We start from the raw sequence: 24,099 nt of genomic DNA on the forward strand, positions 1-24,099 counted from the left end.
CAGCTGCTATGCTGCTATGCCTGATGCGTGAGGTGAACGGTGGGGCAGCTGCAGCAATCCTGTATGATCTGGGGGTTAAACCTAAACCTAAGGCCAGATCAGGGCTAGGAAGGGTGTGAGGTGCAGATTAGGAGCAGAGGCTCATGGGTGGGTGGGGTTGGGGGGTCGGTTTTCCCACAGCTCAAGGCACTAGGGGGCACGAAGACTCAGGTCAGAGGTCAGGTCAGTGGGGTGAGGGTGGGTTTCGGGGAGTGGAGATGCTCCTTACCCTCTGAGACGGCGTGTGGCTTGATTACACAGCATGTGCTGTCTGTGTATTTTGCTGTGTTGCAGGGACCATGACCAGCGGTCGATGGGAAGAAAAACTCCAGTTCCTACACAGGGAGGGAAAAAAACAGAACCAAAAGGAGAAAAATAACCAAACAATTACAAGGGAAGAAAGATAAAACTTTAAATATACTATATAAAGATTAGGAGCCTTAATTTCATTAAAGGTCAACGAGAAAAGCATCAAGCAACGAGCAAAGTCCGTCGCGCATGAACTAAAGACATCGTGTGGTGTGTGGGAGCATTGCACTGACCCACCCATGTTTGAGCTTAGGATCTTACTCATGGTATTAAATTAGCAAAATTATTTTGTCAACTTCTTAAATTAGCTTTAGTTTAAGTGTGTAGGACTGCTCTTTGCTTTGCTCGTTCTCAGTTGAATGAAATTTGGGCCCTAAGAGTGATCTAACACAAGAACTTTCATATTGTCGTACATCTCATACTGATCTGATCATATCAGAGTTGAATAATCATGCAAACATCATCTGACTTTGAGGTCAGTCTTCAGAGAACAGCACTTGTTGAAATGAGAGTCTACTGTCCTGACTCCAGCTAGAGTATAAGGCACACCACTCATAACTAGTGGTGACCATCAAGGTCAGATCTTTACCCTCGCAGCAGAGGCCAGGGAATCAGAACCATGCGCGGCATTCTTGGTGCCATCTGTGCCGAACTGGGCACGGAGGCTGGACGCCGCCTCTTTCCGTGCCACGCCGGAGTCCGTCGGGCCAAGAAGCTTCCTCCAGGCAGAAACGGCATCATCGCCCATCAGCTCCATGGCAATGACCGGACCAGAGGTCACAAACTGCAGCAGGTTACTACAGGTGAAGGGGAACACTTAGTCATTCAACTTTCAATTTGAGTCATTTATGTAACAGAGCAAGAAAGGAAAAACTCCCTTTTACATTGCAGTCATCACAGTTACTCAGTTGATCTGTGAATTTCAAATACCTTCACAATTATTTGCAATGGCCAATATAGATGCATGTTTTATTTGTTTGCTTGGTATGTATTTGCCATTTCCAAATGAACATGTTTGAACATAACTCCACTTGACTCTAAAGTAACAGTGGACCATCGAAAGTGACAAAACTGGCATCCAAATGCTGAAATGAAGACCTTTCAAAGTCACAGCAAAGTCACTTCAATGTCAGCAGAACGCTGAGATTGGTAGTTTGACCAAGATGGTCATTTGAGAAACGCTCCCCAGCAGGTCCAACACCCTCTAGTCAATCATTCACCCCAATGAGACTCACTTGAAAAAAGACTTTGACTGATGTTCCGTGTAAAAGTCTGCCGCCTGCTTCCTGCAAGAAACCCATAAAGGTGCACACAGTTAATGAATGATCAGGTAAACCCAGCATATCTCCACTCAATCCTATATTAAGACAGAACACAAAATGCACACGGCCTCTTGGACGTCAATGTAAAGATAGGACCGTGTAGTGAGTGTAGTGGATAGCAGAGATTCTCTATTCACAGTACCAATACATGTCTGTTCTGCTGACCTTCAAATTCCTCAATGTCATCGAGGGCATTAGTACTACTCTTACATTTAACACAGAAAGAGAAATCAGAAATTTGTAAATGTTATCTATCCCTGCTATTTATGAGATTTGTAACTGTAAAGTGATGGGTACGCCAAAGAAATAGGTTAAATTACCCCACAACTTGCTGACAAACAAATAGCTCTTATTTTCAGCCAGCATTATTTTTATGACCAAGAGGGGAAATTAAATATGAATCAATCTTCACAAATGGGGCCGCTTGTGAAGGTGAAAGGCAGAGATTAGCTGTTAGCTGATTAGCCCCATTTCACAAACAGCAGCAGAGTTTTTGTGTGTTTATTTGCAAGTTAGAACTCATGGCAAGGCGTGGCAAATGCAGGCATTTTCCAAATACAGTGAATTTCTATATGGGCTTGGGTCATGTTGCCTCCTGTGAACTTGAACCTCCAATCAGTGAAGTAAGCAGTCAGCCAAATATCCCCATGCTTGTAGCATGTTGTCTTGTGTCTTGAACCTGATGAGGTCTTTCACAAAGCAAACAGAACTAGTACATAACCCTCCACTGAATGCCATGTTTGTTTTCTATGGGTAAAATAAAAATACTCCACAGACAGGATGTGGGGCATGCAGAAATAGCTCGCTTTCAGTCTTTGTCATTTTTTATGCTTTGGGGATTTGGCAGCGTCTGTTTTTCTGCACATTCATCAGGAAGCCAAGCGCTGTTGCTCGTGCGCTCAATTACTCTGCATAGTCAGGATCAGTGCTGCCACCGTCTGCTCGCACAGCGGCCTGGAAGGAGACGGCCTCTCTTCTGCTCCTCCTACCTGGCCCGGGCTCAGGGGAGGAGGCCCGTCTCCAAGATGCCTCCTCACACACTGGGACTTCAGCCTTCGTGCCGTACTCCTCCCGGACGCAGCAGCATTTGAGAGGCTCTGAAATCACTTTCGGCATAATTAGGCAGAGCTACTGTATGAGCTTAATCTGCTGCGCTGTGTATCGGAGGTAATGTTTACCCTTAAGCCGGGTTGCGTTAATGGGATGATAGGGCTCAGGGAACGGATATCATTAAGCTTCACGAAAAGAGATAATCCACAGCCAGAGCCACTGTTTGTGCTGTACTGTAGTGTACTGGAGCCAGAGCCACTGTTTGTGCTGTACTGTACTGTACTGGAGCCAGTGGCTCCAACCGTGGCAGGCTTCACGTGAGCATAAATGGATTATAAATGGAGAGCACATCTTACTCTAAAGTCGTTACCATCTAATGATCAGGCACCACCACCCAGTTCACTTTCAGCAACCAGGCCACAGAGATACACACATAACAAGCTGACTGACTATCCCAAGGAGCATGACCTGCATTTTGAATATGGCTGGTAGAGATTCCACGTGACCATGCGTTAGCCCACAACTATGGATTGATTTGAGTATTTCTCATGCAAATACAGTCAAGCCTCAGGTTGAAAAAGCATTCACAGCCCATCCTCCCACTGCAGGTGTCAAGTCAAAGAACCTGTTTAGGCGCCAATGTTAGGCGCCAATGTTCATGCAGCGAATATCTCAGCCACATTTTTCCTTTCCGGAAAAAAACAGATGTTTCACAGACACAGTGGGGGACTTTATGCAGACAGACTCACTGTTTTCGTTAAACCAGTTATTCCTTCTACTTCTACACATGCATCTGTCAGCGAGGCCTGAAGCTTTGGAAACACACTTTGTGTGATTTACGGTGTGAACTCTCTTGTGTAACCTGTCTAGGAGAACACCAAGAGGGACAGGCCTCACAAGCTTACCATGTCAACTTTGTCATTTTGGCTTTCGTGACGATAAGGTTGGCTTCATATATCAACTGTATTATATCTCCCATTTTGGTGACTGCATCCGGCTTGATCATGGCCAATGTCCTAAAAGGGAGAGGAGAAATGCAAGAAGATATTAGTTTTGAAACTGTGGACAACATGGAAATTTACTGAGCAGATATAACAGGGGAGGAGGAAAAAGCAGGAAAAAAGAAGCTAAACTACAAAAACAAAAGAGCTGAGTCAAGTAGGATTTGTCATTCTTCACAGTGCAGAGTGAAAGTAGGACCACTGATGAGATGCACTGCCACACAATGACAATGGCCTCATGCTCAGTAATCTTGAGCAATTATCATCTATCAACAACAACAACAAAAGTGGGGTTTGCAGATGCTTCGGCTCCCATAGCTACAAGTTGTGTTAAGAATGCTAATGAACTGGAGAAAACAACTGGAGAAAACAACAGCTTTGGTGAATAGTGAATCATACAGACTCACTTAATATAGAAGGTAATTTCTCTGAGGTAACTGTCACAAACCGAACAATACTTGATATATTCAGGAAACTCAAATGAATTCAGGACACAATCCAGGTCAGCTTGGTTGTGGCCTGACCACGTCCGGCCCTGGGGTGAAAAAATAAGGCTGGACGTGTTTACCATCTAGCCAGGCAGGGAGCCCAGTAACAATGAGCTGTAAACACGCCCCATTTGCTGCTATTCTCATCTCATCTCATCTCTGCCTTGCCTCATCACCCTCCGTCTCAGAGATTTACATTTTTGAAAACCCCCAAACTGCAGCTCGCCCTGGAGACGAACCAGGGCCAGATCCAGCCCAGGCTCAGCTGCTAACTACAAAACAGATGCAGATGATGGCTTTGTGTGGCTGTGTAAGTTTACCCTGAGCAGCCTGGCTGGTCGGGTAAGTGGACTGCGCGCTTTAAAAGTGTCGGATGGCTTGTTCATTTGAGAGGCAATCAGTAATCAGCGGACTGATTGAGCAGCACACTGAGCAGGCCTGTGGGCCCCTCTTCACAAGGTGATTTCTGCCGCGCTCAGGTGCTTAGCATGTTGCTTAGCCCAGCACAGGGCCCATGACGACGACTCCTCGGTCAGGGAAGGTCACCAGGAAGAGGCGTGCAAGCACAAGCGTGAACACCATCTGCTGGTTTATAACGATTAGTTTCTGCTTCGTGGTGAGGAACTATAAAACAAAAAATTCTGTACTAAGTGCTTCCTTCTTTATTTGGAATGAAGAATGACCCACAGTGAGATAGGAATGTATTTTTGCTCTGGCCATTGCTAGCCAGTGTACTGAGGCAAGCTAAAAGGAAGGCAAAACACATCTTTTACAGCAGCATTTGTCCTTAACTATTTCAATACATACTTGGTATGTATTTTGAATGGATTATATAACTCAATGTGAGGTCACTGTCTGGTGTACTTTGAAGTAGTACAACATGCCGTAACGGTTCATTCTCAACTTAAACATTCAGGCAGTAATACATCAAGGTATAGTACACATTCAATTTCATGTTTCATACATCATGTAACACTAGGGATACCTTTCTTTTTTGCTGCCCAGTTTGTTAGCTGTGTACTGGTCCCCGTAGCCAATCAGATTAAGCTGTCGGGAGAACACATTAATGCGGTTGCCTACGAAAAGGTCTTCCTGGTGAAGCTCGTCGTACTTCGTTCTCCTCAGAAAGATGCGCTGGTTCTTCACGTCAAACTGTTGAGACGTGTGAAAATGTAATGGGTTTTGACAGGCCTAATAAGACCACACAGAAAGTAGCATGTGATCGATTGATTGATTGCTTCTGCAAAAGGACAAAATAGGAAAAAAATTGCGACATTCACAACATGAATCATATAAGGAAAGTTAATTAGGAGTAGAGACATTAGCCTTCAACGTACTCTTCAATGAATCATAAATCCTTGTTTCGTGCTCAATTAACCAGAGATCTAAATTTCAGAGAAAACTATTTCTCTGGATAAGGCAAGAGGAGGGGAGGGCTGAGGTCAATGAGATCTCAAGGGTAAATGCAGTCTCACTCCATAATACCAACAGTGATGTAAAAAACACAGACTCCTAACCATACGAAGATCAATAGCACCAATGCAGTCGGCCATTAGTAAAGTGAGACAAGAGTGGAGGGGACATGGGCAAATTCTATTAGCACTAATTGGAGGAGGCCATCTTGAAAGCCTAGAGGATGTTATTAACAGGATTATAAGCAACGTGAGGTTCAGAACTCTGATCGCATACACAGATTACGACTCATCACGACAAGTGTTCCTATGGCAGAGGGGACGCTATCAACTCAGATGTGATGATTACAGACACAGGATGGTGCTTCTGCCCTTCCCAGAAGCCCTTGGCACTCACCATCTCCACGGTGCCGTCTTTGGGGTAAAACAGCAGCTGGTAGCGCCGCAGGAGTGCGGCACTGGGGTCGTACCATTCGGCCAGGAAGGCGAAGCGCTCATCCTGGGGAAGCAGAGGCATACAGTGAGCAGAGGGAGAGGAGAGGAGGTGCAGGGGAGGGTGGGGGGGGGGGGGGGGGGGGGGGGGGGGGGGGGGGGGGGGGGGGTCATGGAGCTGACCTCCAGCTCCTGCAGACAGGCAGACACAGCTTCTTGCCTGACCCCGGCCTAGAGGTGACAGCCCAGGCAGCTTGCCATGTCAGTGTGACCCTGCTGCAGCTTGTGAACCACCAACAGCATGAGATTTTTTTCCCCCAGCGCTCCGAGTCCTCCCAAACCCCCCAGAGGTCGGCAGCCAACGCGCTCCAAAGCTGTGGAGCACATCCCTGGCTGTGAAGAGCTCGGAGGCTAGAGTTTCCCCACTGTGGGGCTGCCATAAGGTTAACATGTTTTTTTGTTTGTTTTCTGTTCTTTTTTTCCTACCCCCCCACCCCAAGCATATGTATTTGTGTGTGTGTGTGTGAGTATGTGTGTGGAACAGAACCTGGAATCCCAAGAAGAGACACTACTCAAGTGGCATTTCGCAGAATGTGTGTGTGTGTGTGTGTGTGTGTGTGTGTGTGTGTGTGTGTGTGTGGGGGGCGTCTCCTTTGAGAAATGTTTTCTGTGCCTCACATTTCTGATTTCACCTTCGTCTCCAATCAGTAATGCCCTTGAAATGAAACATGGAGGGGTGAAGTCACTGTTTCCGCCACGCCATACCACCACCATGTGGGTGGAGGGACAAATAACTGCCTGGAGCTTTTCACCGTTTATGGGAGACCAAACATGACACCTACTTGCAACACTACACCAGTACTGTGAATTTGCTTTCATTTTAAATATTCCTGGTATGGGACATTTGCTGCTGCAAATGGCGCTCAAGGACAAACTAAACTCAGTTCATTACTGGTGTTTGGAATATGTAGCATCATAACTAATAATCATTATCTATCTCAAAAGCTTTACTAAAGTCTACCCACACATAACAGGCCCAATCAAAACAGTACCATTAATCAGTCATAGGTACATCCGCACAACCTGTTCACTAGCATTGTCTGATCAATCATTCACCTCTTGGTAGTAATAAAAACCATAAATAGTAATTCATTGATGACTATACATGGTTTGTAGAAACAACCATTAATCATTTGTAACGATAAAAGCTGCCCTCCATATGACCAAAGAGATACAGAACTGCTTTAGCTGTATCTGTATTCAGAGGATGCAGCCTACACAATATAGCCTATGACATTAAAGAAGGCTGACGCTAAAGAACGAACCCCATATCAACCACATATATTTCAACCAACACATCAACTTGTCAAAACTAGAACCACTGCACTAACACAGCAACATTTCGTTTCAACCCTCCACTGTGCCGTGTGTGTGTTTGAGAGAGAGAGAGGGAGAAAGAGAGAGAGAGTGTGTGAGAGCGCATGTTTGTGTGTGTGTGTGTGTGTGTGTGTGTGTGTGTGTGTATGTGTGTATATGCGTGCTTCAGATCTGAGACCCTTGCTCACATAATTGAGCAGTTTATCTGTCTGGTGGGCCCTGCCCCCAGCCACACAAACTATTTTTACTGCACAGGCAGCTGTGCTGCTGATAGTATTGACAAGCACAGACATCTCTGGGCAAATGAACAGCGGCTCAGTGCCTATATTAGTAAAGCCACTACTGTTTCCTGTGAACACGGAGGCGTACCAATAAAATGACTCCATACCAGTGTCCTACAGTCATCCCCCCACTGTCAAACCCAACTAAGGGAACTATTGATTTCATCAACTCTCACCAGCGCAACCAACATGGATGCCAGTCAGAGCCCAGAACTGATTTAGCCTGCATTCACACAAAAAAAACAAAATGCATCTGATACTTATGACTGCTGGGCTGATAGATGTTTTTCAAAACCCTGTATGACCAACACAATGTCACACCATTAAAAGAAATTCTATACGTCCCTCTTCCCCTTTCTCTCATACCAGCCTGGCACCTAAGTCTGGTGAAACTGAGGCATGGTTCTCATAACTTGTCATAGGTTCCCCCTTGAACCCCCATTATCCTGCATACCTTTTTTGAAAGTCACTTTGGATAAAAACGTCTATGACTGTAACAGTATCAGTGAAAGCTATGCCATACGCCTATCACTCATGTAAATAAACAGTAATGTGATCTTCAATTATTGAAGAGTACATGCCATGAAAATTGAACACAAGCTGAAGTAACTGCCTATTGTGAGGAAGATTCGTATGACCCTGAGGCGTTTATCTTTCTGAGTAAAGTCTCTGTGTGAAACGTGCCATGGCTCTCTGCCACGTCTGTGAAGCAGCTCGCTGGGATCCCCGGATTCCTCATGTTTGTCATGCTGGAGGTGGTGAACGGCTTACAGGCACGAGAGATCTGGTGTCAGAACAGAAGGTCAGAGTTTACCCAAGGACAGCTGTGGATCACAGGCTTATGGACCCCCGAGACCAAAACACTGCCTAGAAAGCTGCAGACTCTGGGGGGTATTCCAAGTACGTGGTTTAGTGACAAAGATGAATGGATAAGTTATACTCAAAGTAAGTGGTAAACCTCCTAAAAGAAGAGCACTATGGCTTTATTTTGCTAGGAGAATGAAGCCATTGGGCTCTTGTACTAGGGGTTTTACTACTTACTCTGACTTAACTTAACCCGGTTTTGTCACTAAACCATGTATACCCCCCTGGACCTGGACCTGGAACAGCACTGATCCGTTGTGGCTCTACATCAGATCTGTGGCTGCATCTGTTTCCGAACCCGCTGCTATCCAAATGCTATCTTCTAAACTCGAGCCACAGAAGTCACTGCCAACGCCAAAGAAGCCTCAAAAAGCCAAAGAGGCTACCTTCTGTACTATCAAGAGCAGTCTGGCTACAGGAAGAACGAGGCAAAGGAAAACAATATTTTTTTCCCTTTCAACATACTTATTTAGGTGCTCAAGTGCTCATCAGTTCAGCATTGAACATAGAGAAGAGACTTAAAAGGCCTGTGGTTGTCCCCAAAGGAAACTAAAAACAACAAAGCTAATCGATTTCAGAGCGATGATATCCATCAAGCAACCGCAAAACTTGTATTGCAGACCTTTTTATGGAAACCCAAAAAACAAGTTCTCAAACACTTACGGTCTCTTAGTCCTAGCACATTGATTTGAAACACTTGTCGTTGCCAACATGCACACGCCGACAGATCAGTGGAAACCAATTTGAGGCAGGCATAAAGAGATAACATCTTTAATTGGAAGAAAAGTCTTCGAAAGTGGTTCATACTGCAAGTGTAACACTGAAGGCTCATAACAACATAATATTGTGGTTTATCAGTAGAAGCAGAAGAGGCTATTAAAAATTACTTAAAAGGGTAGGCCTAATTCCCCCCCCCCCCCCCCCCCCCCCCCCCCCCCCCCAAATAGTAATTTCATTGTCTACTCACTCTCTTAGCAATCATGACTCATAAAAGGTTTGCTTGTCAGAAATGCAGAAACAGGAATGCAGGAAAATACAGACCACAAAGTACTGGCCATTATTTACACTGTTTAAAGGCCACGATTCTGACAAACTACACACCTCCCTTCCGAACTGGAATTGTTCACGGCTTGGTCCGAGCCACTATGTTTGTTTTCCATTTACAGCACCAGGACTGTGTACGGACACTGGAGTCTTGTGAGGAAACACACTGAAGCTGTCCGCTGGAGGAGCAATTCGATGAATTTGACAAGTAGTGTGTTGGATTAAAATCACGGAATCTACCTTTAACATTAACTTGTGTGTTTCACAGAAAAAATTACTGTAATCGAGTTCTACTGATGTGACCATGGGCAGATTATGACTTTTAAGAATTCTCAGTTTCGCAAGAACAACTGTTTTAAGATCAATGCATCATTAAATCCCACTAAACACCTAACTGTCAAGTGCAGGTTTTGGATGCCATACCAAAGCGTGCCGTTAGACCATATAAATAGAAAGGACAGGGCATGTAAGCTTGAACCACATCCAAAATATCACGTCTAGTTGCAAAACGCCCTATGGTTAGAGTTTAGGAAACAAAACTCGTCTGGTGAGTTTGGTTAGTCTTCTTGTATGTGCTTGTTGTAGCATACAAAAACAAAATTGGATTGCAGCATGTTATTGTTAAAGTGAGTCATACTTGGTTGCACACCGGCAAAATCAATCTGGAAGGTGAGGCCACATAATCTCTCAAATAACTGCTCAGCAAACATGCAGTTCCGCTATTCCACCCGTTGCACGCAGCTACAGGTAAAAGTGAAACCAGCTAACATAAGCTCCGTTATGCAGGTTTTTAAAAAACTTTCTTATACTTTGTTTAACAGATTTATTTGCATAAAGTTTGTCATTCTATGTAATACTTACAGAATCCTTTGAGAAATGCATGGATGGAACAGTGCATTAGACCAGCCATGCTCATCAGTGATATCACAACATGGAAAACAAAATATTACAACAGTAAGTGATGCTCGTGAAAATAGCAATATTCCATTCCTAGCAATGAAAAGATAAATTGCATAAACCCTCTTAGCAATGCAAAGGGTGAATTGTCAGGCTGAGGGCCAATAGACTATGCTAACCCTGACATCTAGTGGTGCAATATGGATATGAACAGAACATGGTGTGTTATGCCTCACTGTGTCAATAAGTAGCTCAATTTCTAGGTAGCCTGGTTATCATACATCACGTTGCACACTTATTAAATCATTCCAAATGAATGCATTTCACAGCTCCGCGGTAGTTTAGCTAGTTGATATGCCCCTGTGTAATGTTAACGTTGAGGTACGTAGCATAACGTTGGATAGCCATCGTATGCTATGTAGCATATGTTGTTGCTTGTAACTTTCATAGGTTAACTACTGAATGATGTCAAGTCTGCCAGTCAGTGGATACCAAGATGCAACTGCTTATAATGAGCCGGGTTAAGGCAAATGGCTAGTTAGCTACCTAGCTATTAAGGTTGCAGAGTAATTTAAAGTTAGTTTTCAGCTTACAATATGACTAATGTTAGCTATCTACAATGTGTCAAGCCAGCTATCGCTAGGATATCCTAGTTCCCAAAATCTGTTTCAAAACAAATTAATTCTCATTGCTAAATGTGTAATATTTTAACGATTTAACTCTTAATAGCTTAATTAGCACATTTTAGGTTATATAGATTCATGTCAGTGCATTCCATTGCCTGAAACACAAACAGCAACCAAACAACGTTGCCAGTTAATGTTAGCTAATAGTTATACTAACTTGGCGACGTATCCTACAAAATGTTACCATACAGTAATGTCTGAATTACACTAAACTTGTCAATGCGTTGGAGGAGGACATCCTGCAAACTCAACACAGACATAGTTAAATCTTTAGTTAACTTTACCATTGTTGTAGGAGTCCTCTGCTGACGTTTGATAGCTATGAGCTATCGCTAACAGACAGTGAGCTTAGAGTCTCGTAACCATGGCAACACAGAAATTGAGAAAGTATTTAAAAGCCACAAACCCATGGCATTCCATATGTGTACGAAAAACAATTAATTTAAAAAATGTATAATATTTTTTAAATGATAAAAGAAGTTATTTAGCTAACTATAATAATCCAAACCGGAAGTAGTACTACGACCTCTTGCCAGGATACATGTGCAAGCAAGATATCCAGCAAGTGACACAAAAAGAATCAGCAAATATTAAACTGTTGTCTGCCTCAGTGCTGTTGCTGTGTATTGTAAACTCACTTCCCCAAATCAGTTTCGTTTCATATTCAAACGGAAAGCCATATCTACTCCGATTTTGAGGATTCTTGATCAGCAAGAATTACTACATAGATCAAAGTACAGTAGAACAAGTAGGCTACAGTGGCTGTGACACGACAATAGTTAGCTTGTAACAAAATAACTTATTAGCAGAGAAGGACTTTTACCATTTGGACACAGTGGTAGATCTAGATGTCTAGGCTGTCGAGGCAATTCAACTTATATTTGGTTTCATAGAGCAAATGCCGTTTTTGAAGACAGGACACTTTTAGTAAATGACTGAAACAAAATGACTGGAAAATATAATGAAAAACTCTTCATTTTGGACGGAGGTCTGTCGACAGAACTGGAAGCAGCTGGGTTTAAAATACAGGTATCGATACATTACATTCCACCAAATTGTACAGTTTTGTGGAAATGCGTGTTTTCACTGTCTACAACCTCGCAGGGCGATCCACTGTGGAGTGCTAGACTCTTGCACACAAACCCTAAGGCTGTCGTGGATGCACATTATAGGTATGACCTTTTAAAAATAATGTGTGAAAAGTGTCTTGATTTAAGTAATTTTACTTTAGTTACGTTCATAAACGTATTGTGAATCTCCTGCCTGGGTTGTTCTCTAATTTGCCTTTACAGATTCCTCAGTAGCGGTGCTGATGTCATCACAACAGCTACATACCAAGCCAGCATAGAAGGGTTTGTGCAACACCTGAGCCAAACTCCTGACCAGGCTGAGCAGCTGCTGAGGTCAGGGGTGCAGCTGGCTAAGAAGGCCGTCAGTGACTTCACATCTGATAACTTTCCATCAGGTTGGGCCTGCATTCTACTCTATCTGAGAAACAACCTGAAACATGAGGAATCAAATATGATCTTTAAACTCCTTGGTGCCTTAATTGATCCTTTCAGTACTGGTAATCCAGATCTTTTGAGACTGATAGCAGTTAACTCTATAATGGATTTGAGCCAGATCGGCTGCTTGTCTTCTAATCTTTAATGTCCCAGACTTGTCCAGGCTTTTCTTAACAGGCAAGTCACTCAACAGATGCCTGTGTGGAAAGTTTTGACACATAAGCCTGTTTGATACTCTGTCTTTACAGCTGAATTATTTAGCAGTGGTGGCACAACCCTACCTCAGCCAATGTTTGTTTATGTAAACATTTCTCCTGAAGAGCGTAAGCAGCCTTTGGTGGCAGGTTCTGTGGGTGCCTATGGTGCATATCTTCATGATGGGTCTGAATACACTGGAGCCTATGAAGCTGGCATGAGTGTTGAGGTGAGGCTCAGCAAGGCCAAGTGTTTCATGCGTGTGCCATCTCATATAGCCTGCCACCTAGTGACTGAGGCATCTGCCCTCTTCTCTCAGGAGCTGAAAGCCTGGCACCGACCTCAGGTTCATGCCTTGGTTGCTGCTGGTGCTGATCTTATCGCCATGGAAACTATACCCAGTTTTAAAGAGGCAGAGGCTTTAGTGGAACTGCTGAGAGAGTTTCCGGACACGAAAGCCTGGCTGTCCTTCTCCTGTAAGGTAATGTGACAGCAGTATTGCTAACAGCACTACTCTACAACACAGGTTCTTAAACATAACCTCTGGTTGGGAACCCTTATGCCAAATATTAAGTGATATTAATAGCCGGTATTTGTCATATCCTCAGACTAACAAATTGTATGTGTTTAAGGATGCACAAACTATTTCAAATGGGAAGAAATTTAGTGAGGCTGTGGAAAAGGCCTGTACATCAAAGCAGCTGGTTGCTGTAGGGGTGAACTGCTGTCCCCCCGCACTGATCAAACCTTTTCTAGAGTCTGTTGGGGCACACAGGAGTCCTGACATCAGCTGGATAGTCTACCCCAACAGTGGAGAGGGCTGGGATCTTGTTACTGGGTGAGTCAATTTAAGCCCCTGAATAGACTCTTGAGTCCTCAGTTACTAGGCTGCTTTCACACAGGTTGAAAGATGGAACGTTTGGATGATGTATTTGACTATTAGGTCGAAGTACCATGTTACCCTAAAAAAAAACAATTATTTTGACATTTTGAATGAGGTGTCTGGTTCAAGGAGGAAAAAGCCCACAGACTGAATTGCAATCTGATGATAAAAGGACCTTAGTTTAGCCTATTTAAAACCTCAGTGGATTTTAGCAAAGACTTGTTGCCTCTGCAATAAAACAACATAAAATAGCATTTAACAGAATGTAACTTGTAGCATAGTGCTCGTTTGATCTGTTCTGCATTTTATGTAAAGGTGGAAAACCTCAAAGGAGACACAGTCTTTTGCTTGGCAGGCACAGGAGTGGGCAGCTCTGGGTGCCTCTTGGATAGGTAGGTGCAGTTAATTGTGTCATGAACGTCATGTGGCCTGATCCTTTATATATTCAGTGACTGAAAGCTCTGTTTGGCAGGAGGATGCTGCGGTGTGGCTCCTGCTGATATTGTGGAGCTGAGAGGCCAACTGCTTGGCACACAGCGATAACAAGCTGCTCACAGGGTGCAACAAGAACATGAGCGTGATCAGTGATTTTTTTTGTCTCCAGTGAAATTACACTGTTATCAATGTGCACGATCATGGAATCTTTCCATTTGTCATTAATGTCACCACTGATATGTATACGAAGTTGTAGAAATATTTATTTATAAATAAAGGAAAACTACAGTAAGGTAGCACATTTCTTCACATGAACAACCATCTTAGTGGCTACAGACACTTAATACCATGTTCCCATAGCAAATAAAGGACAGACAGAGCTTGGTACAGCACAGGTAAGCAATCATGCATTTTTCCTGTTGGCTTTCACATAATATCCTTCCTAACTACACAGAAGCTCAAAATATCCCCCTGTACAGTGATACACTTTATCTGCTGTACTTTATTTAACTTGCAACATACTCTGAACACCATTGTATTAAATGTTTGTCAGGAATTATATCATTTAGTTCCTAAACCATTTAATTTTAATGTACTTTGGGGACAGCATAGCCCTACATCAGCCTAAGTGCACCACTGTGAAAAGTCAAGTTTAGGAAGATAGGAAGTCAGCAGCAGAAAAATCCTAACATGGGAACTTCTCCAAAGAACTAGTTTGTCTCAGGCCTCGTCCTAAATGTTTCTGACTGTGCAAAAAATAGTGTACTTTCACATACTTGATTACATTAAAAGTACAGTTTCAATATTTCTTGAAATGGCTTCATTTTAAATAGTAGACAGCTATTGAAAGTATAGCAGTATAACTATTTCATTTTAATAACCTGATCTTTCCAATATAGGATCTATCCACTTGGTGGGGACATACTATACACAGGTTTAAGATACTCAGAGGAGGCATCAGTATTAATGTCTAGAGACACGCTGGGAATAGGAATGTGGTTTGAATGATAACGTTTCTCGTTCAATTGCCTTTACAACTACAGCATTTCAACTCTCATGCAGTACACTCCATAATAAGTGTTCTGGCTTAATAACCATTTCACTGACAACCATTATACTTTGTACAGAACTGCTCAACTGCAGAACTCTTCACACACATGCTTTTGTCAGCATATTGCACACCTGGTTAAGGTTCATCCTCTTCGCTCGACATTGTAATTTTCTTGCTATTCAGGTCAGCTGATGAAAGCAAAAGCACACAACAGTAGGATGATGCCTTGGTTGGTAGCGGTGCACTACATATTGCTAGCCACAAAGTGTACACTTAAAGGAACAGAAAGTGTACACTTAAAGGAAACTATTAATTCGTTTCGTGCTGTGCAAGTAAAACATTTTTCATGATCCACACTACACGCGAGACATGGTCTTGAAAGCTGACTGAAGCTATCGCGTTGACCAAATAAAACACTTAACCCACTTTGTTTGGTGTTGGAGATGAATTTGTGCAAAAACGGTACTTTCACATCAGATGTACAATGACTCAGCACAATTCTCTAGTCTGCGGTCAGTCGATGTCCTCTAGGTCACTGTCGGGCGAGCTCCTCTGCCTGTACTCGGCTGTGTTGGACAGCCGTTTCCAGGCCGTGTCGGACTTCTGGTTCCCTGTGCTGTTGGAGCGGCCCAGGCGCCCCTGGTGTCTGGCTGTGCCCTTCTCCTCGGATGCCTCCCCTGCGCCACCCTGCCCTCGCTGTTCTGTCCCCTGGTGGTGGAGGTCATAGCGCAGGTTCTCCAGATTCAGGGCCCAGGGACCCAGCTTCTGCCAGTTCACCCGCTGGAATGCCATGATGCAGTGCAGGTTCCCACCCACCTGGCAGCAGGAAAAGGGGAAGCCGGATGTCAGATCCATTGACTGTGGTTATGTTCGTAGTTTGGGTGTAAAATCGTTACTACATACAAAATGCAGAAGGGAGAACGCTGACCTTTTTGGTTTTGCGATACTGGATTCCTCTCTCTGTGTGGCGGATGTCAAGATATTCTGGATTCTGTGTGTTCAGATCTGTCACAATATCTGTCCACCTAAAAATCCAAGTATTCACATTACAAATAAAGCATATTAGTGCTTACATTTTTATTCTTGCTTACAAATGAAAAAGGAGAACATTTTAACGACAGCAAAAAGGCTGATCACTTACTTTTTACAATGAATAGCAGGATGCTTCCTGCTTGGTTCCCCAATGAGAATCCAATACTCCATCTCATTTTGAGGAAGAGACCCCCTATTATCGAACAAAAAACATGTTCATTTTTTTTTTTATTTTCAACTCATTGTGCACTTACTACTAAAAATAACTGGTATATCAAAGAGACTGATTGAACCTATTAGTGGCCATTATACCTGTAGGCCTTGGCTGCTTTTAGTGGTGTAGCTTCAAACCCCACGGGGCAGCAGTAATGGTTCTGACAGTGATAAATGTAGGCCATGGTGTCGTCCTTCAGTCCCGCGGTCAGCTTCAGTAACGCTCCCTCAGCTGCAAGGAGGAAGACAAACACAGCATCTGTACACAATACACATGCTCTACAAAATCACCCTACCATACAGATACCTGTGTTATGATTCAATACCACTTACTCTCATAAGTGATTGTAAGTGATAGCACGGGATATCATCATTTTATGTGAATGTTGTCACAGAACATTGATATATCCTTTCTGACTACTTTCAAAAAGTGTATAAGAGAGATATTTGACAAGGGTGTTAACCCCCCCACACCCCACCTGTCTCTCCAGCAGTTTTATGTTTCCCGTGAGGTTTGTACAGGATGTAAGAGCATCCCCGAACACGGAAATTGTCGTTGATTTGTCTGAACCATCTGCTTGACAAAAAGACAGAAACTAGTGAGAACTTTAGGAAGTACTGTGACAGAAATATCATAGAATAGGCCAATGTGACCTGCGTACCGCATTAGAGTTGCATTGCCAGTGAAAGGGCCAAATTTGATCTCTTCAAAGGGTGGCTGGTAGCCCAGAATATGCAGAGCCTCTTCCTGGGAAATTGGTGGAAGGCTGAAAACAGAGAGGACGTCTAGAGTCATATTTTCCTCCAATAACACAGTTGAGGTCAGACAGTAATACAGTCATTAGTCCCTCATCCCCACAAGGCCTTTCACGTTCATTCTATTAATCTTTTTTTTTGTGTGTGAATGGCTGTTTGAAATACTGCATATCAATCTGGGGATAGCCTAATATGCCTAATTTACAACTTCAAAGCATCCCTTCCTATTCCACACTATACTTATCCCTATGTTATATCCCCTAATTCATTATGCACCGAAGCACTCTGCATTATAATCTGCATCAAGACATCTAGTTCAGTCTACTAAGGGCACTCCTATAGCTAACGAACCCCCTAGTTTGTACAAATCTGCAACCGTAGCACACAACTTACCTCCCTGCTCCCAATGTGCTGTACAAAAAGTTCCAAACGGAAACTAATGAAGATATCCCACATGATGTTTTGTACTGTGGTCGGCTTATGCAGTACCTGGAACCAAGGAACAGAGGAATATCACTGAGGAACTAATGATGAGGCAGAGCTATTTATAAGCAGTGTGCTCCTGTAACAGCTCCTACCATCTCCTCAGGTCCATGACTTTCCTCTGTTTGATCTCCTCGGGAGAAGCATGGCCTGGAATGTCTGGCAGATTCCTGCAGACTTCAGCAGACTTCATCTTTTTACAGCTGAATTTCTTTGTATTGCCTGAAAATCAGACAAATATACATCTTAGTCAAATATAGCACACATAAGAAAACAGGGTTATTCAGTTTCAAAGTTCTACACTTTAAATTACAATATCTTACATGCACAGAGCTAGTTAAATAAAGACTATTAATAGAAATATCTCACGGCTTTGTTCTTGCATCATTGTCACATCAAGTCATGTCAAGGTATTTGAATATTAAAAAATGTAGAGAACCGTAGACCTGCACAGAATAGATGGTTTGATGGATTTTACCATACAGTTACAATAAAAGAAGGTAGAGGAAACATAATGCTAAGAGCAAAACGCTTGAAGTCCCTAGCATCTGGGAGCTGCAATAAGTCAACTGGATAAATTCTATTAAAGGGCTGAATTTAGCGCAGGCAAATGGACCGCAATGTTCACTACACCGTGGTGATGTAACGAATGACACGATTCACAGTTCATAATTCACAGTTGACTCAATTTCACATTACATATCAGGGAGGACTATCAGTGATACAATCCAAGCTTTCTGCTTATGTGGCAAATGGAGTCGCTCTCCTAGTTATGTCACTGATGTGTGTTATGTAAGCACCACCAGATGACACCAGTGACAGTTCTCGCTTTCCTGGCACGCCACACATGCCATCAAACAATCCAGGGCCTGTTGTAAAATAACAATATGCACCGATACATTATTAACAATGCATAAACCTCTGCCTCCTGGAAGACACGGCGTTCAGTAATGAGAGATGCAGTAAAGGAAGGCTGTGATCACAGCAGAGCAAGATGAACCTTAAGTGACAATGTGCCAGGCCTGAGACTGAGACGTTTAATAATTGATGACTCTTACTTGTCCTCGTTTTTCGCGTCAAAACAGCATTAAAGTCAGTGGTGTCAATCTCCCAGGCAAGGACAGGCTTCGTATTGCCAGACGACACCACTTCCATGTCACAGTCCTCGTCTACGGGGACATTGCTGGTGCCTCCAGCCTGGCCCTGGGACAGGTATATAGTGCTGGACGTCACAACGGTCGTCTCTCCATCATGCGTGTTGAAGGGCACATCCCTGGGGCTGCTTGGGGGCCTGTAGACGGCAGCGGCCCGATTGACCAGTGCGAAGTCGGAGCAGACAGTGTAGAACTTCTCTCTGGAGTGCGTGACGGGGCAAGTCAAGGGCAGCTGGAGCTCGGCGCTGGAGGCCCGGCGTGCCCGCAACTCCTCCCGCGTGAAAGAGCTCAGGAAGCTGCACTCATCGTCCCGGCTGGGGCCTCGGACCGGGGCTGCCTGATCGCTCGTGCCAGATACGTTTTCCTCTTGGCTTTCTGCAGTGTTAGGCATTGGACGGAGAACTCGGGAAGTAATGGAGAGAATCGTGCCTGGGTCAGGTTGCGTGGCAGGTCATGGAATTGCTATGCAGGGGGGTGGGTCGGGAAAAGCACAATGAAACTAACAACTAACAACAAAAATACCAAGCAGCATGGGGGAAGACACATGCTGATGAAAATGAACGAATGATGAATTATCTGTTTTGCACTGCAAGTTTATAAAAATGTCGGGTAAATGAGCAGTTATAGTTTGATATTGTGCAATGGCAAGCATATTGCTCTAGTTTAGTAGATCATATTGCTATAGTAGGCTGGCTTTTGAACATGCATCTCATATAGAATTGTACGGTATGGCCTGTGTCCTTTAATCACAATAATAGACGATAACACAACAAACCGTTAAAAATCAAAATCTGTAGCATCACCCCTACAGGTACCAACATATAGTACTATCACTGTTCACCCAGTGAGTTAATCTTGGACGCCGAATTTATCGACTGAATCACATGTTATCAAGTTGTGATATTAACTACATGAGTAACGTACATAGGTTTACGTTAATGTTAACATTTCTGCTATTGCCAATTGGACTGAGCCGGCACTGTATTGTTATGAGATCTCACTAAGATCATAGGATAACATATGAGCATATTGAATCACGTCGCAAATAAACGCAATATCATGTAGGCGACATACCTTCCTTAAACGCCATTCGGTCATCAACTACTAAACTACATTCAGAATTAGCTTAACATCACCATCACGACCCACATCCCATCTTCCGCTACAATTCCTCATCAGACTGTACCGTTCATGTAGAGGGGGTGTTCTACTGGGCCCATCATCCTGTATTTAGTTTAATGCTGCATCGACGTCATTACGGTTCATTAACAAAAATAGTATGCTTGATTCATCTATGTACTGCCTAATTACATTTTAAGAGTATGTAATAATTCATTGGTATTTTCACAGACGGCTATATTATTTCTGCGTTCAACAGATCTCCTCCCTCTGACTGGGACATTTTGGTTTAGACGGGCTACTGTTCTGAGGTCAGAGATACACCGTCCGCTCATAGAGGATGGAGACGAAAGGGGTGGGGTAGGCTGTTGATTCTAGGTTAGGTTTCGTAAACAAGGAAAATGCATATTCAATACATTATTATAGGCAAATAATATACCTGTTATCTACTGTGTTTAAAAAGTAAATAGCCTAATTGTTGGTAGCAGGTTTGCTACGCCCCAATAAATAAATAAATAAAAAACTGAATGTTGATTTCTTCTGTGCAACTCAAAAACATCATCACCTTCAAAACTTGGTACACATTACACATATGTATACGTTGGATACCTGCATTCTTTGCGTAGGCTACATGCATACACAGCCAATGAGATCAAAGTAACAGAACACTTTTGAAACATGTTTGTCTCCTTGCGACAATAACCCAAAACATCGTTCTCTACCTAAGACCTTTCAAATCAGTAAATAAGATATAGGTCTATTTTTTTCTAGATGAATAGTTGAACTGGGAGGAAGAACATGATAATATAAAACTGCAGATAGCTAGTAGGCTGCATAAATTCTGTAATATTGGGACACTGTGTAGTAAAAAGGTAGTTAAGTAAATAATAAGAAACCTAACCAACAACGTTTCCAGCGCCTGACAAAAATGAACTTACCCTCATTTCGATTTAATTCTGCTTAATGCGATGCATCATTCAGTCTACACATGTAACGTTACCTTTTCTGTTCATAAACTACGCCACATTGATGGCAGTGAACATGCCTGCAAAGCCTTACTTCCGGATAAGTCCAAGTTATCGCGGTGCTCGCAGATAACTCCCGGTTAATGGTAACGTCTGGTAACGAAGACGACGTTGGCCTACGGTTCCTGGAACCCACGTAACAACACACGCATTGGACATATCGAGCTCATCGTCAATATTCTTGACTTTGTTAACGGAATCATCGTGTTTGGTGGCAACTTTAAGACTATTTAGTGGCCCATGGACGCAGAGGGTGAGTCCATGGTAAGTTCCTGCTGTTAAACTGGCTAGTTTCCTTGCAACAGTAACGTTAGCTAGCAGCATCTCCCTGAGCTAACGTTAGCTAAATGCCTCGGTAGCTAACTCGCTACTTTTAACAAAGTTGCTATCATTAGATATCCAGATGCCACTATACAAGTTACACTAACGTGAACAGTGGAAGAGCATTATTCTTACGTTGTCGTGCTTAAGGTGAAAAGCACTTGACCACCGTTTAGTTAGCAATCTATTATGTCAACATGTCAACTTTGGGCGTTAATGCTAGTTCGCTCATTTACCGCTTGCAGCGTTGGATAACTAGCTAGCTATCTTGTCTGCGTTAACGTTAGACTTTGCTCTCAGGCAGCTGATCGTGAAGATGTGTTGTTCAGTGTAACATTGATGGTTGTAGATCTGCCCTGCAACGATATAAAAAAACAAGTTCTTGAGGTAAGGAAATTCTGACCCAAAATGTATAAGCTCGCTAACATTAGCCATCCGTTAACTAGCCAGCATGCTAAATTTAGCCTGCGGACAATCTGTTGTGGTCCACTATCAAAAGCCGTAGCTAGCTGACGTTTGTGTTACTCCTGTCACATTAACAAGAGTGTCGATGTAGTACATATTTGGGTTAACTGCTGTGTTTGAAGTTACTTGTACGACAGCCCACATGTGGTTTTTGTTGTGTTCTCTCCGCGCTAGTGTGTTGTCACAGACATGAATTGTATGATAACGTTGTTGCAGCCAACCTTAAGACAGGTAGCTAGCTTTCCTCGTCTAGCTATGATGTATACGGTATTTCAACACCTGACCTAAGTCTTATGTTTACGCAATTATTAACTTGGCACATATTCTTATTGTGTTTAACACTACGGCATTTTCGTGGGAAAACAGAGCAGTGTCTACACAATTAGACATAGTGATACTCTTAATCACGTATTAGCAATGTGGCTCATCAGGACACAACCTTAGCTAACTAACTAGCCAGACAGAGACCTGGCAGACAGTATACTCAGAAACATTTTCTAACATTCCATGTGTTTCACCTAAAATTGTATACGTATAGCACACTTTTAAAGCGAAGGTAGAGCTTGGCGTGAAACAATGTTGCTGGATGGCAAAATGTCAAGACGCCAGGTCTCAGATTTCATTTGGTTGCTTGGCGCAACAAAATGTCCAAACAAACATACGGTGAGGGAATCGCATACCATTGACACACAAACGTAGACATCAGCAGATTTTATTCGGATATTATTGTTATATTGTTTATCAGACTGTCCTTTTCTATGCTAGACAAGTGTCTTCCATGTTTACCGTTGCGGTGGTGCTGCAGCGCTGCTGCAAAGCGGAGAGGCCCAGATGCTGTATTTTCAGTATCGATTGAGAACAATTTCAGCCATGTAGCCACGGCCGTAGAGTTATGATTAAAGAACGGCTTCTCAGATTTCAGTATCAAGCAGGCTAACTTAAGTTTGCCTATACTTCCTCCGCAGGGGATGAGAGGTGAACGAGAGGTGCAACGCTCCCGCTTGTGGGCTCAGTGACTTACTCTCTGGGCTCACGATGGCGCAGGGAGGCCCGGAGTTAGACTATCACATCCTGCAGGACCTCAAGCTGCGCTTCCCGGAGATCCCTGAGGCAGTAGTGATCCAGTGCCTTTTGCAGGTGGATGCAAACCGAACTACTATCTCAGATATCTACTTTGTTTAGGCACTAGTGTAGTGCTGACATCAAATGATGTGCCATTTTTAGCATTTTGACATCTTTAATGGTTTAATTGCTCCACTGTTCATATTTTTAAAAGCAATAACAATACCTTGACAGGATAATACCTATTCTATTGTTTGAAGCCTCTGTCTCAATCTTTGCCTTTTTTGTTTCAGAACAATAACAACCTGGATGTATGCTGCCACCTGCTGGCTAAAGAAAGCAACCGATACCTGTATGAAGATTATCACAGTCCTGATGAGGTGCGCCTGAACAGGAACCACATGCTGCATATCAGCCTGGGCTGCCCCCCATCAGAGGGCAACAAGACCAGCAGCCCAGGTCGCCACCTGGTGCACAGCACCAGTGACAGCCACATCGAGCCTCCAAGAGGTGGATTCCCTGAGCCCCTCTCAGCCCCTGCCATGGCCCCCTCGCCAGGGTACAACCCCTTCTTCATGAATGATCAAGGACGCTCGGCCAGCACCCCCACACCCCCTCCCATGCAGGGCATGTCCCCGACTTACAACCCCATTCCCCGATACACCATGAACCCGATCACGGTCACCCTCTCCCAAAACCTGCCTAACGCCCCGCAGGCTTTGCAGATCCCCACTTCTTACAACAGCAGCAACAACAACGCCCTCTACATCCGTCCCTCCCCCTCTCAGAGCCCTCAGCCTGCACCCTGGCCCTCATCTGGTGTGCCTGTCTACCAGCCCAACCCGTACCAGGCTCCTTCCTACCCCTCCCACCCCTCCCCTTATAGCTCACCTCAGCACCAGCTCCCCCAGACGTCACATGTGTTCTTGCCCATAAGCCCTCCGAACCTCCAGAACATGCCCTACCAGCAGCCCCAGCAGCCCACCATGTCCTACCGACCCTACCTCTCCAAGAGCTCCCTGAAGAACCAGATTGAGATCACACTGGAAGGGCCGCGGCCACGCAGCAACTCCCCAGTCCACAATCCCCAGGGTCCGTCCTACTACATGGCCACCAGCCCGTCGCCCGGCTCCCCGTCACGGGCCATCAGCATGACGGGTCCCGCGGGTACGACCTTCCATCACGGGGTGTACCTTCA

The 24,099-nt window shown here is 43.9% G+C and overlaps 4 protein-coding genes across 7 annotated transcripts; 2 read left to right on the forward strand and 2 right to left on the reverse strand.

The window, feature by feature from the left end:
• Positions 1–203: 203 nt before the first annotated feature.
• Positions 204–11,643, reverse strand: nme7 (NME/NM23 family member 7). 2 transcript variants are annotated; one of them, XM_042706613.1, is made up of 8 exons: positions 11,487–11,643; positions 10,481–10,486; positions 6,019–6,120; positions 5,195–5,361; positions 3,626–3,736; positions 1,584–1,634; positions 938–1,145; positions 204–374 (listed from the first exon to the last, which is right to left on the reverse strand). In XM_042706613.1, the coding sequence occupies exons 1-8, from the start codon at positions 11,487–11,489 to the stop codon at positions 219–221; spliced, it is 804 nt and encodes a 267-aa protein (XP_042562547.1). In that variant the 5' UTR covers positions 11,490–11,643; the 3' UTR covers positions 204–218. The 2 variants fall into 2 exon arrangements, with proteins under 2 accessions (XP_042562547.1, XP_042562546.1); XM_042706612.1 differs by lacking the exon at positions 11,487–11,643 and having other exon boundaries at positions 10,481–11,472.
• Positions 11,644–11,796: 153 nt separating this feature from the next.
• Positions 11,797–14,512, forward strand: zgc:172121 (uncharacterized protein LOC337599 homolog). Its single transcript, XM_042706611.1, has 8 exons — positions 11,797–12,231; positions 12,307–12,374; positions 12,495–12,667; positions 13,028–13,131; positions 13,222–13,383; positions 13,535–13,740; positions 14,101–14,177; positions 14,258–14,512. The coding sequence occupies exons 1-8, from the start codon at positions 12,148–12,150 to the stop codon at positions 14,326–14,328; spliced, it is 945 nt and encodes a 314-aa protein (XP_042562545.1). The 5' UTR covers positions 11,797–12,147; the 3' UTR covers positions 14,329–14,512.
• Positions 14,466–21,089, reverse strand: LOC122131891 (basic immunoglobulin-like variable motif-containing protein). Of its 3 annotated transcripts, none has more exons than XM_042706609.1 (10): positions 20,967–21,089; positions 18,814–19,371; positions 17,851–17,977; positions 17,666–17,761; positions 17,179–17,283; positions 16,996–17,090; positions 16,616–16,748; positions 16,413–16,496; positions 16,200–16,296; positions 14,466–16,087 (listed from the first exon to the last, which is right to left on the reverse strand). In XM_042706609.1, the coding sequence occupies exons 2-10, from the start codon at positions 19,298–19,300 to the stop codon at positions 15,785–15,787; spliced, it is 1,527 nt and encodes a 508-aa protein (XP_042562543.1). In that variant the 5' UTR covers positions 19,301–19,371; positions 20,967–21,089; the 3' UTR covers positions 14,466–15,784. The 3 variants fall into 3 exon arrangements, with proteins under 3 accessions (XP_042562543.1, XP_042562542.1, XP_042562544.1); XM_042706608.1 differs by lacking the exon at positions 20,967–21,089 and adding an exon at positions 19,984–20,955; XM_042706610.1 differs by lacking the exon at positions 20,967–21,089 and adding an exon at positions 18,125–18,201 and having other exon boundaries at positions 18,814–18,874.
• On the forward strand, positions 21,082–24,094 carry LOC122131894 (TGF-beta-activated kinase 1 and MAP3K7-binding protein 3-like; the record flags this gene model as incomplete). The annotated part of the gene is made up of 3 exons (XM_042706614.1): positions 21,082–21,317; positions 22,805–22,976; positions 23,195–24,094. Coding segments are annotated over exons 2-3 (1,002 nt in total), but the record flags the coding sequence as incomplete, so codon positions are not given.
• Between the last annotated feature and the right edge of the window lie 5 nt (positions 24,095–24,099).

Source organism: Clupea harengus, unplaced genomic scaffold (assembly GCF_900700415.2).
Source record: "Clupea harengus unplaced genomic scaffold, Ch_v2.0.2, whole genome shotgun sequence".
Classification (NCBI taxonomy): Eukaryota; Metazoa; Chordata; class Actinopteri; order Clupeiformes; family Clupeidae; genus Clupea; species Clupea harengus.

Coding starts and splice junctions, on each gene's coding strand:
- LOC122131891 (XM_042706609.1), bottom strand. CDS start 19,300: ATGCCTAACACTGCAGAAAGCCAAGAGGAAAACGTATCTGGCACGAGC. Junction 16,749..16,995: donor TAAAACTGCTGGAGAGACAG/GTGGGGTGTGGG, acceptor TCCTCCTTGCAG/CTGAGGGAGCGTTACTGAAG. Junction 16,297..16,412: donor CCTGCTATTCATTGTAAAAA/GTAAGTGATCAG, acceptor TTGGATTTTTAG/GTGGACAGATATTGTGACAG.
- zgc:172121 (XM_042706611.1), top strand. CDS start 12,148: ATGACTGGAAAATATAATGAAAAACTCTTCATTTTGGACGGAGGTCTG. Junction 13,384..13,534: donor GGCTGTCCTTCTCCTGTAAG/GTAATGTGACAG, acceptor TATGTGTTTAAG/GATGCACAAACTATTTCAAA. Junction 13,741..14,100: donor GGCTGGGATCTTGTTACTGG/GTGAGTCAATTT, acceptor TTTTATGTAAAG/GTGGAAAACCTCAAAGGAGA.
- nme7 (XM_042706612.1), bottom strand. CDS start 10,501: ATGCATTTCTCAAAGGATTCT. Junction 6,121..10,480: donor TGCATTTCTCAAAGGATTCT/GTAAGTATTACA, acceptor CTGCTTCCCCAG/GATGAGCGCTTCGCCTTCCT. Junction 3,737..5,194: donor CTGGGCAGCAAAAAAGAAAG/GTATCCCTAGTG, acceptor TCTCCCTTTTAG/GACATTGGCCATGATCAAGC.